Here is a 16,955-nt window from a genome sequence, read left to right on the forward strand (position 1 = left end):
TTGGGCGGTGCCCACCAGCCACGTGGGCGAGCTTTAACCATTCGCGAGGTCTCCACCATCAGGCAGCCGGCTCCAGTCGTTCCAGCAGCCCGCCTGCGCGTGGGCGGGCACTTTGACGCGCTTGCGCACTTTGGGGAAAAGCGGAGCTGGACCCCGCCCCATACGGCCGCTTTTGCTCCTTGGCTGAGCGTGCGAGGGACGTCGGGGGCGGTGCCGCAGCAGTTGCCCCTGGTAACCGGGAGGCAGGAGGAGGAGGAGGAGGAGGGACTCGGCGGGAGGATGGTGAGTGTGGGGGCCCGGGCCCCTCTGGAGATGGCCGGTCACCCCCCTCCCGTCCTCAGGCCCAGGGCGGGCACTGCGCTTGAAGCCGAGGAGGGAATGGGACGGCGCTCAGCCTGCTGTCTGGGTTCTGGATTGGTTTCGGGGGACAGCGGGGAGCCCGGAAGGTGGGCCCTTGGAAGGAGACCTGGGCCTGGGGAGGAAGGCGGGGCTTGCAGCGGGTCCGAAGCTAGGGAAAGGGGCTGGAAGCTTGCGTGGCTATCCCGGTGCGGAGCTGGGGCTCCATCATTACTAGGGACTGAGGCGAGGGCGGATCCGAGTAGCTGCGAAAAGCAGCCTCCGCATGCAGGCTTAGATCGTCCTAGAGAATCGGCCTTCCAGTACCGCTGGAAAGTGGGTCCACCGGGGTCCCGCCAGAAGCGGGGAGAAGGGTCAGGGCTACTGTCTTTGGATAATTTGACCAAAGGTGCATGCATGGGAGAGGTGCATGTAGGGGAGATGGTAGCCTAGCTCTCCTCTTCCTCGAGATGTGCCTGCCTCTGGGGGGAGGGGTGTAAATCCCAGGACACAAAGAGGTACCGCTTGCACTGGGTGTCTGGTGGATTTTACGCCGTCTTGGTGTCTGCGTGGCAGGCTCACTTCTGCAGCAACGAGTTGTTTGCTGAGAGTTCTGTAAAGTCTGGTTGATGGTGATGACCTGTTTTCCCTTCAATACTTAATCCGTATTGAAGGAGGCAAATTTGCTGCCCGGTCCTTAGTATTTGATTTCAAACCTGTTGCAACCTTTTACATATGACCACACCAGAAACAAAGATCTTAATCTCGCCTTGGGATCTCCAAACTAAAAAGAATGGGAAATTAAAGCTGGAGTGGCTATCAATTGGATTTTCTCTGTCAGACTTAAAGCTTCCCCAAATTGTGAATTATGATGTGTGAAACATTTGACCGTTGACACGCTGTTTCTTGTTGATTTCTGTGCAGTTAGTTGGAGGGTATTGACATGGAATTAAGTAGTTTTAGAGCAAGTCAAAGCAAAATTGACTTTGAAGCGTTTCGAATAGGTTAGTTGGCTTACCAACTGCACAGAGCCAGGCACTCAAACGTACAGTTACTTCCCCACCCCGCGGTCCTTTTTGACTTTTAGAAAGGTCCAACCTTCATTAATTTATGAAGAAAAGACTAGATGTCTGCAAGGGGAAAAAATGCATGCACCTTTGGTCAAATTATCCAGGGAGTAAATTTTGATAGGAAAAAGAATTGATTTTACATTGTCAGATTGTTAAAGAAGTAGAATTATTTGATCTGAAGTTGCCAATCACATTTCACACTTGCTACATTGCAGTTTTATTAACCTCAGGCTAAACAGATTTTTACATGTTTTCTTTTTATTAATCATTTATACATGAGCTGTCCATTTAAAGGCTAAGTTTTTCTCAACAAATGAGTACAAACATAAATATTTACACAGAAAATAACTAGAATTGGAATGAAAAAGGCATGCCAAACCAACAGAGAATGAGATGTCATCATAAATGAGAAATGCATGAGAGTTAGCTAACTTTTCCCAGTTTGTTTATCAATTAAGTGGGCTGTATAATTTCATGATTGCTTAATTTATAATTACAGGCCACAATAAATTAACCACTGCTCATGTGTCCAGTGCAAATTGACACTGTAGATAGCAAGTTGACAGTGCTGCAGCACTATTGTATACAACTGTTGTGTTCATTGATCAAGACAGATTTTGTTTTTGTTTTTTGCTTTTTCTTTTTCCTAAAATGAACAATATGAAATTAGGGCAAATCATTCTGGATTCTTTATCTGGTTTCCCAAATACATCTTTTTTTTTTTTTTTTAATCTCCAATAGTGTGAGCTATTCTTAGAACTGAAAGTGGAACATAGAATTTAAACCATCAGTGGTGTGATTAAGTGTGTCACATCTGGTATCCCACCCATCCCTGTGATAACTGTACAACTGGAGACTGAGTCCCAGGTTTTTGCTTCTGCTTTTTAAACAACTTCAGCTATGACTAATACATTTTATTTCTTATTTAAAAACCTAGATGTTTTCTCTGAACTTTTGGTCAGCTATTTTAGCCCTGCCTTTTGATATCAAGTCTTCAGTGAAATACTAAGATAACGGTAATGTTCGTGCATTAAGTCATTACTACTTAACAGATGACTCCTTCATTGAGAAATTATTTATGGAGTACTTTCTACATATATGAGCCTAGCGGTAGTTAGCAAGCATGTTCAGCATTTAAAGATTGTTCCTAAAATTGTGTTTTGGGGTCAGAAAATGGTCAGTGAAAAATTAAAAAAAAAAACAAACACAACTATGGCTTTGAGTGTGTACTATGCACTATGCTTTACATATCTCATCTCATTTAATCTTCATAGCATTTTTTCTTAAGATATCAATATTGTTCCCATTTTCTAGGTGCCAAGGGTTACGCACGTAAGAAAGGTGAATTTAAGTGTATGAAATTCCAAAACCCATAATTTTTTTTTGTTTTTTTTTGTTTTTTTTTTAAAGTAATCTCTACCCACAATGTGGGGCTTGAACTCATGACCCAGAGATCAAGAGTCACTCAGCCAGCCAGGCACCTCCCAACCCCCAATGTTTTTAATTAGGACTCTGGTCAGGTGGGAACCCACTCTTCCTGAGGAAATGCCCATGTGTTGCCCCCCTCAGGAAACACTGTATTTATTCAGTAGAGAGATGAGGAGAAAGAACAACCTTGGGTGAGGTTCTCCCTACCAAAACTATAGGAGTTCCTGAAGTTAATAAAGGGCTCCCTTAGCAGCATGATTTTTTTGTTAAAGAGGTAAAGATACATGGAAGTCAGTTCCATTTAAGCTAGTTATGGGGAGTGCATGTTCTTGACAGTCGGATTACTTAATATTTAAATTCTAACTGCTCCTCAAGGCCACATACACTTTCCGTCCACCATCACATTCCTCTCTCACCCTCCACCACCCCAGTTTCTCTTAATGACCTAGTTTGTATCATTTCAGGTCAGGGCACCTTGCCTCTGCCAGTAGTTGAGTTGAAGCTGATTTGGGGGCAGATAAAATATCTGTAGTCAATAGCACATCTATTCATAATTCGCCTGTAGAAAGTTTGTTTAGATATTTTATGACTGAGTCAGACCACTTCTGTCCACCAGGGTGCAGATAACTTATATGCACACATGCTGATGATAGACTTTATACAATGAACTAAAGCTCTGATTTCTTAAATCCCCTTTAATGTCAAAGGAATGCAAATCCTACACAGAAATCATGTCTATTTTGCTCACTGTTGTTCTTAGGGCACATTGTGGATATTTAATGTGAATGAGGGAATGAATGAATGGGTATTTGAACCAAAAATGCACTTTAAAAATTTGTTTCCTTGTATTTATACTGCAAAACTCAGCCCCATAATAAAATTAACTTCTAATGGCTATCTCCCTTCATTTGACATTTAAAATAAAGTATGGACTCTTACGTTTAGAAACATAGACTTACTCTGTTCTCTTTCCTCCAGCCTCTTAAATCAGCTTACTTTGTACCTTTCAGGCAGAACTCTGATATCTATAAATATCCTCTTCCCTATTTAGCAAACCCCGATAATCCTGTGATCCCCTGTCCTCGGTAGTTGGGTTAATATGATGCTGTACTGTATTTGCATCTGTCTTCCCTAGACCATGCTTTACATGCCATTTATCATTTTGATAGAAGAAAATAGTAGCTGAACTTTTCATTTCTCTGTAATTCCACTTAAAGGTAAAGCATATGAAGCCATTGTTTCCTGATAAGGAAAATCACTCATTAGAAATGTATAAGTATCATTTTTTAAAAGATTTTATATATTTATTTGACAGACAGAGATCACAAGCAGGCAGAGAGAGAGAGGAAGGGAAGCAGGCTCCGTGCTGAGCAGAGAGCCTGATGCGGGGCTCAATGCGGGGCTAGATCCCAGGACCATGAGATCATGACCTGAGCCGAAGGCAGAGGCTTTAACCCACTGAGCCACCCAGGTGCCCCAATATAAGTATCATTTTTTGATACCTTTAGGTTAATAAAGTTCAGGTGTAGCTAGAATGGTTTTCTCTTCTGTGCTTTGCTTCTCTCCTTTTAAGATGAATAGAAATTACTTTCTCTTCGTTGTTCAATTTTCAAATATAATGAGTGTATAAAAAGTCTCAGTCTGCAGAAAGCAGTATTTTTATTTACAGATTTGTTTTAAAAGAGGAGACATGTGAGGAAAAACCTAAAACGTTCATTTTGAACCTCGAAAATATTTTATAGAAACAGCTTTCCTGATTTCTGCACTTGTAGGTAATACATGAGAATTTTACCTGTACTGTCGTTTCATGTACTGATGTGATAAATTTTGGTTATTTTAGAATTTTATTGGAAGAGGTAATGAGGACATCTAATCAAGAACTCAGGATGAGTAGTACAATGTGTTTTCCCTGTTCTAGCCTTTTTATATTACCAGTCCCCTGAGGATCTCAGAATTCTAATTTTAACTGCTCTGAAAGGTGGTATTATAAATGAGTGATTGCAATGTAGCTAATAGAAGCCAGGGAGACTTCTCATAAATACAGTTTAAAAAAGGAATGGTGTCAGAGTATTCAAGGCCAGATAAGATAAAAACAAGAGAAAAATGTCATGCCAAAAAAAAAATAAATAAAAAAAAAAGAACTGCCTATCTTTTGGTTTGTTTGAAATCAATCACTCTTGCCTAAATCTTTTGGTATCGAGTTTGTCTTTCTGTCTTAAGCTAAATCTTCCATCTTATTGTGGAAAAGATTGAGGCACGGAGAGGTTAATGTAATCCTTTGCAAGTCGGTGCAAATACAGAATACTAGGAGTGGTAAACAAAGAATCTCTGAGGCAGAAAGGAATTCTTAATAATTATGCATTATTTGCATATCATTGTCCAAAGACTCGGTTGTTGAGAATTATTTCACATAATGGTTATTTGATCTTAGTGAACAGGCTGGTTTGAATTATTGCCCGGTGCAATAACGATAAAAAAATATAACCATTTTATATAATTCTAAGACTCAGCTTGAAGGAATTTCTGCTTGGGCTGGGAGATTAGATTATATGCCCTTTAAACTCTGGAATTCTTTGATTCTTGTTGTAACTCATTGGAACAAGACTGTCAGCTGCAGGACAGAACAAATAACTATCTTACACGATTTTTCTTATGTTTGTAGCTATAAGCAAAATGGTTTATTTCTAGCCATTAAAAAAATAATAAAAACAAGAAACAAATATTGTATTAAATTACTAGTCAAAACCACCCTGGTTAAATTGTGATTGTTTTTATTCTTCATGACTGACTTTGGCAATGTTCTAACCTCTCTGTTGTATCAGATTCTTCATCTGAAAAACATAATTTATACCATGCCTTGGGTTTTTTTTTTAGATCATGATAGAGTATTTTTAATGCTGAAATCTTAAACGTAAACTTGAAATAAAGTCAAGCAATTTTTTACAACTTTTTTTTTGTATTGTGTGTGTATGTGTGTAGCACTGTAAAATCTTGCACTTACTTGGGTGATAACTGTATTAAATTCAACAGTTATTATCTAATGTCCGTCTAATAAGTGCCAGGCATGGTGAGAGACCAAAGCTATAACTTCACTCTAGGAGTGAATATACTCTAGGAGAGAAATACAAAAATCAATTACCTATAGTCTGATAGGATGCGTGCTCTACTCTAAGTGTGTATGAAGGGCTTAAGGAATGTGAATTGTAGTTCACACTCCCAGAAGGTTGGGGGTGACTGCTAAACTAGATTAATAGGAAGAACAGGAATAAGCCATGCTATTTATTGAGTTGCTAAATTTGCTGAAGTACTTCTGCCAAAACTTAGGAGGAGGAAGCAAATGGAATAAATGACATTGAGCTGGAAAATAATACTATGAGCTCTCCACAACCAAGAACCTTTTTCAAGGAGATATTCTCAAGAAGATAATCTGGTATCTACTAATATCAAAGTCAGTGCCCCAAAAGTAATCTCTCTTCTTCACGGTTGTTTAAGGGCTTGCTCTCAATTTTGCGCAAATTGAAAAGTGCACCAGACCAGGAGGTGAGGATCCTTCTCCTGGGCTTGGATAATGCTGGCAAGACCACTCTTCTGAAGCAGCTTGCATCTGAAGACATCAGCCACATTACACCTACACAGGTGAGCGCTGCCCTGGCCCCAGGTGCTTGTGTGACATATGGAAAGTGATCATAGCAATATGGAAGGCAAAATGGGAAATACAGTTTTGTCCACCCTCAAGTTTTGCTACTGAGAAAAGTCTATACAATTTAAAAATCATCTAAGATTTCAAAAACATATCAAGAGATTCCATAGGTATGAGGTACTTAGAGTAGTCAAATTCATAGAGACAGAAAGTAGAAAAGGGGGCTGGAGACAGAGGGGATTGGAGGGGTCTGTGCTTAATGGGCACAGAGAGTCAGTTGTAAGATGGAAAAGTTTCTGTGGATGGCTGCTGGACGGTTGCACAACAGTGTAAATGCACTTAGTACTACTGAACCCTACACTTAAAAATGGTTAAAATGGTAAATTTTATGTTATGTATATTTTACCAATTCTTAAATAAATCATTTAAATAAGCATGTATAGGGGTGCCTGGGTGGCTCAGCTGGTTAAGCGTCTGGCTTGGGCTCAGATCATGATCCTGGACTCCCAGCATCAAGCCCCACATCGGGCTCCCTGCTCAACAGGGACTCTGCTTCTCCCTCTGCCCTTCACCCCACTCACGCTCTTTGTCTCTCTCTCCCTCCCAACTCAAATAAAATCTTTAAAAAAAATAAATAAGCATATATATATATTCAAGACACAATTCCCTCAGCTCTAAGTGATTAGAATAGCTTAATCTTCTCATAATGAAATTAATATGTGCAGAAAATACAGAGAGGGGGCGTGCCTGGATGGCTCAGTCCGTTAAGCATCTGCCCTTGACTCAGGTCATCATCTCAGAGTCCTGGGATCAAGCCCCACGTTGGGCTCCCTGCTCAGTTGGGGAGCCTGCTTCTTCCTCTCCCACTGCCCGCCCCCACGCCCCTTGCTTATGTGTACTCGCTCTCTCAAATAAGTAAATAAAATCTTAAAAAAGAAAATACAGAGAGAATATAAAAGAAAAAACCAGAGTACTATGAGAAAAACTGTTAATATTTTAGTGTATGTTTTTCAGACTTAATAAATACAAATATATATTACTTTTTAATTTAAAAATCACATATATTTTTTAATCCAGCCTCTTGGCTAGGGCTAATCAGCAAAATACAAAGGAGAAGGCAACAGTGGTGCTGGCAGTGTGGAAGTTGAAAGAGAAATCCTAAGTGGAACAAACCTCCTTCTTTAGACCTCCTTCCCAGTAGGAAAGCCTGAGAAAGCTTGACCTTTGACCAACCCGTCGGGTTTCCTAACTAGAGGACAGCCCGGTTGGTCTTAGTCACTTTAAAGTGTTTGAGCATTAGAGGTTTTAGCAAAAGCAGAGTTTTTAAAAGCATTTTCCACCACTGTACTGTGATATGAGTTTGGTGTCAGGTTTGAATGGCTGTGCTGGTGTGTGTACTTCACAGCTTGTGAGTCTTACTGATCTGCAACTTTTTGCAGAAAAGTCATTTCAATTGCTACCAAATGAGCAATTTTACAGCTTCTGAGCAAATTTAATGTATAGCCTAAGGAGGAGCAAATTACAGTAGTCTAGCCTAGAAGGGCTAAAAACACATATTACTGTGTCAGGATTTCTGCCAGAAAAAGAAAAGTCTAGGGTTTTTTTCTTTTTAATTGAGTATTAGCAGTAGGCTGTATCTCTTAAGAGTACCAGTAAAATGAGGGCATCCAGCACTGTGAACATAGAAATGAACTCTTAGGTAATGGACTCAAAGTTCCAATTCTAACTTTCAGGCTTTATTTGGTATGTTATAGGTGACTTTGTTATTATATGATGTCAAGTTTTCGTATTTATTCTTTTTTTTAATTTATTAATTCTACAGAGAGAAAGAGATCACAAGTAGGCCGAGAGGCAGACTGAGGTGGGGGGTGGGGGGGTGGGGGTGGGGGAAGCAGGCTCCCTGCTAAGCAGAGAGCCCGATGATGCGGGGCTCCATCTCAGGACGCTGAGATCATGACCTGAGCAGAAGGCCCTGGCGCCCTTTTTTTTTTTTTTTTTTTTTAATTTATTTGAGAGAGAGAAAGCAAGCATGTATGCAGGGTGGGTGGAGGGAGAGAACGAGAAGCTCAAACTCCCTACTGAGCACAGAGTCCAACTGGAGGCTGGATCTCATAACCCTGATATCATGACCTGAGCCAAAATCAAGAGTCCAACGCTTAACCATTGACTGAGCCACCCAGGCACCCCTTTTGCTTGTTATTTTTAAGTAGGCTCTATACTCAGTGTGAGCCCAACAAGGGGCTTAAACTCATGGCCCTGAGGTCAAGACCTGAGCTGAGATCAAGAAATAAATGGCTGCTTAACCAACTGAGCCACTCAGATGCCCCCATATTTATTCTGTAAAAACAAGCCTTCAGGGTGCCTGGCTGACTCAATGGGAAAAACATGTGACTCTTGATCTCAGGGTTGTGAGTTTGAGCCCCACATTAGGTGTACAGATTACTTAAAAATAAAATCTTTTAAAAAATTTTAGAAAAACAAACTTTCATTGTGTTTTGTTTTATATTAGAAGAAGTAGGAGCACCTAGGTGGCTCAGTTGGTTGGGTTTCTGCCTTTGGCTCAGGTCATGATCCCAGGGTCCTGGAATTGAGCCCCCCATCAGGCTCCCTGCTCAGTGGGGAGTCTGTTCCTTGCTCTCCCTCTCCCTCTGTGTACATATGCCCTCTCTGTCTAGCTCTCGTGCTCTCTCTCTCACATAAATAAAATCTTAGAAAAAAAAAAGAATGTATCCTTTTTTTCTATGCATGTATGTGATGGGTATATTTAAAAATTTTATTTTATTTTTTAAAGATTTTATTTATTTTACAGAGAGCATGAGCAGAGGGAGGGGAAAGAATCTTCAGCAGACTCTGCACTGAGCGTGGAGCCCCATGTGGGTGGATCTCAAGCGCCTGAGATCATGACCCCAGCCAAAACCAAGAGTCAGATGCCCAGCCAACTGAGCCACCCAGGTGCCCCTAAAAGACTTTATTTTCATTTAATCTCTACACCTGACATCGGGCTCAAACTTACAACCCTGAGATCAAGAGTCGCATGCTCTACTGACTGACTCAGCCAGGCACCCCTATGATGGGTATATTTAAAATAAAAAATAAAAATGACAGGCACCTGGGTGGCTTAGTGGGTTAATCGTCTGCCTTCAGCTCAGGGCATGATCCCAGGGTGCTGCGATCAAGCCCCACTTTCCTGCTCCCTGCTCAGTGGGGAGCCTGCTTCTCCCTCTCCCTTTGCCCCTCTCCCCCATGCTCTCCCTCACTCACTCTGCTCTCTCTCTCTCTCTCTCAAATAAATAAAATCTTTTTTAAAAAAGTAAAATAGGGGCACTTGGGTAGCTCAGTAGTCAAGTGTCTGCCTTCAGCTCAGGTCATGATCCCGGGGTCCTGGGATCAAGCCCTGCATCAGGCTCCCTTCTCTGCGGGAAGCCTGTTCTCCCACTCCCACTCCCCCTGCTTGTGTTCCCTCTCTCACTGTGTCTCTCTCTGTCAAATCAATAAATAAAATCTTAAAAAAATAAAAAAGTAAAATAAAAATGACTCATAAAGAGTATACCATATCATCATTTTCACTGAATAATATATCCTGAATATCTTTCTACATTGTTAATGTATGTAAATACTTATGTAATACCCATTTCTAAATGCTCGCACCCATTATTACTTCCTTCGAATAATTTCTTAGATTTGTTGGTCTGATGACTTAATAGAATTTTTTTTCTTTTGATGACTTACAGAATTTTTTTGGATGACTGCAAGAAATTTAAGGCAGTTGACGCTTTTGGTCAAATTCCAGGAGTTACTCTTACTTATCTCCTCCTTCATTCTAGATTTGACATTATTGGCTTTGACATTTAATATTGTAGTTAAGTGTAGAATTTTTAAGCACACAAAAGTGGTTTTGTCAACGAGTCAGAATGAAGCTGCCTTTTACAAAATAAGCTTAAGCCACTTCCCGTTAGAGTTCTTCAACCTCTAATTTGTTCAGTCGTCGGCATCTTACAGGAGCTGGAGTCAGCATCGTCCCCAGGTATCCCCTATAGTCTGTTTATCCTCAATGGCAATTGGGTGGTGGTGTTCCTGCGCCGTCACACTGTGCCGTATCCTTCTGCACGAGGCAGGTAGTACTGGCAGGCTGCCAGATGAGGCAGCCCCAGGCCCACTTCTTCCAGTTATCCTGGATGAAATGTCACTTCTGTGGTAGCAAGCTGTTGATTGGATTTTTCAAGTCCTGATTTCACTATATCCTTCTCAGAAAAAGATTTATTTTTTAATTATGGCTCGTGAAATGCCTTCTATCCAAACCCCAGAGGTCTTGTTAATTTGTTTCTCTCCACACCAACTCCCAGCTCACAGTTCCACCTGCCCCTGATTTGCTCACCTTCCTCCAAGTTCCACCTTGAGTCACTGTCCTGAAAATGAATACTTTCAAGTTCATCAGAAATGCTTATGAAAGAACAGTGGCCAGTGCCTGCTTGTTTATTTGCATCACTTCCTATAACTGAGGGCCCCACTTCAGAGTCTGAACATGCTGTTCCCGCAGGCCATCCCTTCCTCGTGGGGCTAAGAGCCCAGTTACAAATCGGCTTCTCCCATAGCATCATGACTTCAGCTCCCTCCTTTTCCTGATTAACCCATACGAAGAAATTTCTTAAAGAATCCTGTCTTCCAGATTGTAGCTCTTGCTTCTTTTTAAACTTGGAATTTATTCTGTTCTATTGAGTCTTCAGATTCAGCTTCTGTTTTTGTGTTAGTTAAATGTAATAATCTGTTAGTGTTGATTATCAGAACTGTTCTCATTCCAAGTTGTCCTCGGGTGTGTGTGTGTGAAACACGCGCGTGTGTGTGCATGTGTGTACACTTATTACAGAAGGTGTCATGTTAGCCATGACATTAATATTGACTCCAAACCCAAATGTAGTAAGCATGTAGAAACACATTTCTTTCTTTCCTATCATAACAGACTATTTTCAGTATTACCAGTATCACATTTGGCAGAGTATCTCACAACTAATAAATAACATAGCTGTAAAATATAACTTTGTCAGAATTATGATCTCAGGGGCGCCTGAGTGGCTCAGTGGGTTAAGCCTCTGCCTTTGGCTCAGGTTATGATCTCAGAGTCCTGAGATCGAGCCCCACATCAGGCTCTGCTCAGAAGGAGCCTGCTTCCCCCCACCCTTGCCTGCCTCTCTGCCTACTTGTGATCTCTGTCAAATAAATAAATAAAATCTTTAAAAAAAATTGTGATCTCAAAGCGTAATAAAGCTTGGTGTTTTTGCCTCTGTTTCAGGGATTTAACATCAAAAGTGTACAATCACAAGGTTTTAAACTGAATGTATGGGACATTGGTGGACAGAGAAAAATCAGACCATACTGGAGAAATTATTTTGAAAATACTGATATTCTCGTAAGTACTCCTTTTGATGTACTAATTCATAGTCTTTTCTATAGTGTGTGAGGAATATTAACACTGTAATGTTCTTTCTTGTCAGTAATTCCACTGCTGTAACATGAGTCACTATGAATTTAGGGCTAGCAGGAGACTACACATTGTGAGAGAGAAACATCTTTGTATAATTTGTATATGAGTTTTGCTTTTGCTCAGTACAGCCTTATACCCACACTCACCTTGACAAAATAAAGTATTAATTACTACAGTGATTTGAACATCAGAAGGGAAATCAGAAGATAGTGCCACTGACTCTACCATCCCAAGGAAATCAGTAAGAGTATCCCGAATAGGCAAGCAAGATGGTGGAGGTCCTGGAGATCATGATGCATAAGGAATGGTTGAAAGACAGATGTTCTTCCCAGAAAAGAAACTTGGAACTGTTTTCAGTTGCTTCAAGAGCTGTTAGGTCAGAGAGTTGTGCCTCGTCATGAATAGTTCTAGAGGACTGGATGAGGAGCAGTCTGGGGAGTATTAGGTGGCAGAGTTTAACTCAGCATAAGAAGTCTCCTATCACTGTCACTGTCCAGAAGTAGAAGCAGCTGCCCTGTGCATTGGGGATTGATTCCCTGGCTCAGGCATCGTTCGTTCAGGAAGGGGCCGAGATCTTAGCTCCCAGCTCACTGTCACTTTCTGGATGACTACTGTTTCGGATTTCTTGGAGATTTCACTATCCACGTACTCCATTTCTCCAATACGTAAGCCTCTCAGTTAACCCACCCTACCTTATATACTTTTTGTCATGATCATGGCCTAAAACCAGGGGGTCTCATGAACTTGGATGGAAAAAAACAAAACAAAACAAAACAAAACAACCCTGCATATTATATTCATTAAACTCTACTGGAAAGTTTGCATTTACTACAGTTCTGCCCATAGACAAGGAACTGCCGTAAAGTCAGCCGTATTGGTGCCTTCATTACCAATAGAAACCATCTTGCATTTCAAATAACCTCACTCTCTGCTTTTGCTTCCTATGTGTCTTTCTACTGGATCATTCTATGGGCATGCACACAGCCTGTGGCTTTTCTTGTTTAAGAACAAGAAACTCTTGCTCTGGCTGTATATCCCATCCAGATACAGTCCTATTCCTCAGTTTCTTTTTAAAACAAAACTCTTTGAATTTTCTGAGCTGTCTTTACTTCCTCCTCCTATTCTCTCTTGAACCATCCATTCAGACCCACCAAGAATTCCAGATTGCTAAGGTTTTCCATCGTCCTCTTACTTGACCTAGCCATGCAGTTAAGGAAGTCAGTGTTGGGGTCATTGACACATTATCTTTCCCTGTTTTCCAGAATACCATTCTATCTTGGATTTTCCTCTTATCTCACTGGCTACTCTTTCTCAGTTTCCATTGCTATTTTCCCCCTTGTTTCCCTCCGGATGTTGGAGTGCTCCAGAGTTCAGGCCCGTGCTTTTCTTCTCTAAGTCGTGGCTTAAGTGACCTCAGCCAATTGCAAGGCATTAATTACCACCTACACGCTGGTGAATCCCACTGCATTATCTCCAACTGGAAACTCTCCCCTGAACCTCAGTTTCATATATAGCTAGCTGCCTATTTGACATCTCCATTTCAGTAGCTAGTAAGTCCCGTCATCCTCAGCATGTCCAGAACCAAATTCCTATCTTCATCCACCCTTCCCCAGACCTGCTTCTTCTACCTTCTTCTCAGTAAACGACAGTTGCATTCATCCAAAAGTACTGGAGTCATCCTTTTCTTCTCGCTCCCCATCTCTGACCTGTCAGCCAATCTTGTCAGTTCTACCTTTAGAATAGTTCTAGAATCTGACCACTTCTTTCCAGCCCACTGCTACTGTGCGTTGATTTTTGCAGTGTCATCCCCTCTAGTCTCCTTGCTTTTGCCTTTCCTCCCTAATGTCTCTTCTCAGTGCTATATCTATAGTGATCCCATTAACACAGAAGTTTCCCATCTCAGAATAAAGCCAAAGTTCTTACACTGGCCCCCTGCCTTCTGGCTTATCTTACCTGTCTTCTCATTCCCCTTTTTAACTTGGTGCCAGCCACACCGACCTGCTTGCTGTTCCTACAACACTGGCATAGTCCCACCTCAGGGCCTTGGTCATTGCTATTTGCAGTGCTAGGATTCTTTTCCCTTAGATATCCTCATGGCTTATTCCCTCACCTCCTTCAAGGCTCTGCTCACATGTCACTTTACCACTGAGACCTTCTCTGATTACTATATTTAAAATTGTGACTCCTATCCCTACCCTTCTGGCACTGTAATTTTTCTCTGCTTCTTTTTTCTTTTCTTTGATCAGACCTATTGGTACTCATCACCATCGGAAATGTTTTTATTTATTACCCTCCTCCCCCAGAATGTAATGTCTACAAAGACAGGGACTTTGTTGTCTTTGTTTTGTTTTGTTTCAAATTTTTTATCTCCAGTGCTTAAAAACGTGCCAAATGAAATGGACAAAATGTATAAGATATACTGTATTAGAATTTAAAATTTCTGCTCTAAGACAATATTAAGAAAATTAGGAGATAAGCCAGTATATGAATAAGAAATATTTGCAAATAAGAAAATATTTGCAAAACACACATGGGATAAAGTACTTGTGTCTAAAATATACAAAGAGGGGCACCTGGGTGGCTCAGTTGGTTAAGCATCTGACTCTTGATTTTGGCTCAGGTCATGATCTCAGGGTTGTGAGATCAAGCCCCTTGTCAGTCTCCACACTGAACATGGAGCCTGCTTAACAGTGTCTCTCCCTCTCCTTTTGCCCCTCTTCCCCTAAAATACACACACACACACACACACACCTCTTAAAACTTAATAGTGGGAGAAAAAAAAAAACCAATTAAAAAGGGGACAAAAGACACCTCACCAATGAAGATACACAGATAAGGTTATTTAAAGATAATCAACATCTTAGGGAACTGAAAAACAATGAAATGCCACTACTTACATACCAGAATGGCTAAAATCCAAAAAATGATAATACCAAATGCTGACAAGGAGGAAGAGTAACAGGAACTTCTATTCATTGCTCATGGAAATGCAGAATGGTACAACTACTTTGGAAGACAAAGCTAACTATAATCTTACTAACCTGTGTGATCCAGCAATCACTCTAATCTACCCAATTAGATGAAAACTTATATCCACACAAAATCCTGCGTGTGAATGTTTATAGCAGCTTTATTCAGAATTACCAAAAATTGGAAGCGACTGAGATGTCTTACAGTAGGTGAATGAATAAACAAACTGTAGTACATCTATATAATAGCATATTATTTCTTTTTTTTTTTAAGATTTTTTTTTTTTAAGATTTTATTTATTTATCTGACAGACAGATGGGGCACCTGGGTGGCTCAGTGGGTTAAAACCTCTGCCTTCGGCTCAGGTCATGATCCCAAGGTCCTGGGATCGAGCCCCGCATCGGGCTCTCTGCTCAGCGGGGAGCCTGCTTCCCTTCCTCTCTCTCTCTGCCTGCCTCTCTGCCTACTTGTGATCTCTGTCTGTCAAATAAATAAATAAAATCTTTATTTGACAGACAGAGATCACAAGTAGGCAGAGAGGCAGGCAGAGAGAGAGGAGGAAGCAGGCTCCCCGCTGAGCAGAGAGCCCGATGCGGGGCTCGATTCCAGGACCCTGTGATCATGACCTGAGCCGAAGGCAGAGGCTTGAACCCACTGAGCCACCCAGGCGCCCCAGCATATTATTTCTTGATAAAAAGAAATGAAAAAAAATTTTAAGGGGATCTCAAGTCACAAAAAGACACGGAGGAAACTTAAATGCATATTACTAAGTGAAAGTCAGTCTGAAAAAGGATACTTCCTCTCTGTTTCCAACTATATGCCATTTTTAAAAAGGCAAACTATAGAAATCAGTAAAAATCTCGGGCACCTGGGTGGCTCAGATGGTTAAGCCTCTGCCTTCCACTCAGGTCATGATCCCAGGGTCTTGGGATGGAGTCCTGCATCGGGCTCCCCGCTCAGCAGGGGGTCTGCTTCTCACTCCCCCTCTGCTCCCCCTGCTTGTGTTCTCTCACTCTCTCTGTCAAATAAATAAATAAAAATAAAATCTTAAAAAAAACAATCTCTACAAGTAAAAAGTTAGTGGTTGCCAGAACTCCAAGGGAGAGTGGAGGGATGGATGAATAGGTGACATACAGAGGGTTTTTAGAGTGACGAAACTATTCCAAATAAAACCATAAGGTGCGGGGTGCCTTACTTTTTTACTCTGACCTTACTGCTTAAAAATTGAAGTGAAGGGGGAAACACCTGGGCGGCTTGGTTAAGCATCTGCCTTCAGCTCAGGTCATGATCCCGGGGTGCTGGGATTGAGTCCCACATCAGGCTCCTGGCTCATGGGGAGTCTGCTTCTCCCTCTACCCTTCCCCCTGCTCATGATCTCTCTCACTCTCATTCGGATAAATAAATAAAATATTAAAAAGATAAATAAATAAAATATTAAAAATATTGGTTCAGGTCATGACCCAGGGTCCTGGAGCCCCGCATCAGGCTCCCTATTCAGCGGGGAGCCTGCTTCTCCCTCTGCTTGCCTCTTCCCCTGCTTGTGCTCTCTCTCTCTCTCTGACAAATAATTAAATAAAATCTTTTTTCAAAAATTAAAGTGAGTTAATTAAACTATAGATTGAAGTCAAATCATTACGCTATATACCTTAAATTTCTAGTGCTGTATGCCGATTATACCTCAATAAAACTGGTGGGGCTGGGCTATAGATTTCTCATGCTTTCTGAGTCAAGAGTTAGGGAAAAGCAGGTGGCTGAGAGAAGTAACAGTTCATTCTGTTCATCTGCTGGATTAAGGTACTTTGAAAGAAATACCCAAATAAGAGGAATATAGAAGGACATTAATGACCATGAGGCTCAATAAGGAGGCCTCAACCTTTCTGGTCTACTTTTAAATCACAGGCTCTAACACCTTGAGGGGAGAATGCAAGGTAGTTGTAGTATGACCCAGACTCCACATTTCTTTTTTTTTTTTTTTTTTTTTTTTTTTTTTTTTTTTTTTTTCAGACTCCACATTTCTTACTAACTGAGAGTG

General features: G+C 41.2%; 1 protein-coding gene across 2 annotated transcripts in view; it reads left to right on the top strand.

The window, feature by feature from the left end:
• The first annotated feature begins 138 nt into the window (after positions 1-138).
• ARL3 (ARF like GTPase 3) overlaps positions 139-16,955 on the top strand; it is a 33,928-nt gene continuing 17,111 nt past the window's right edge. For both annotated transcript variants that reach the window (XM_080822578.1, XM_080822579.1), the window contains exons 1-3: positions 139-282; positions 6,327-6,470; positions 11,762-11,878. In XM_080822578.1, coding sequence (XP_080678704.1) covers positions 280-282; positions 6,327-6,470; positions 11,762-11,878 — 264 coding nt within the window. In that variant the 5' untranslated portion in view covers positions 139-279. The remainder of the gene's footprint in view (positions 283-6,326; positions 6,471-11,761; positions 11,879-16,955) is intronic.

Source organism: Martes martes (assembly GCF_963455335.1).
Source record: "Martes martes genome assembly, chromosome: 14".
Lineage (NCBI taxonomy): Eukaryota > Metazoa > Chordata > Mammalia > Carnivora > Mustelidae > Martes > Martes martes.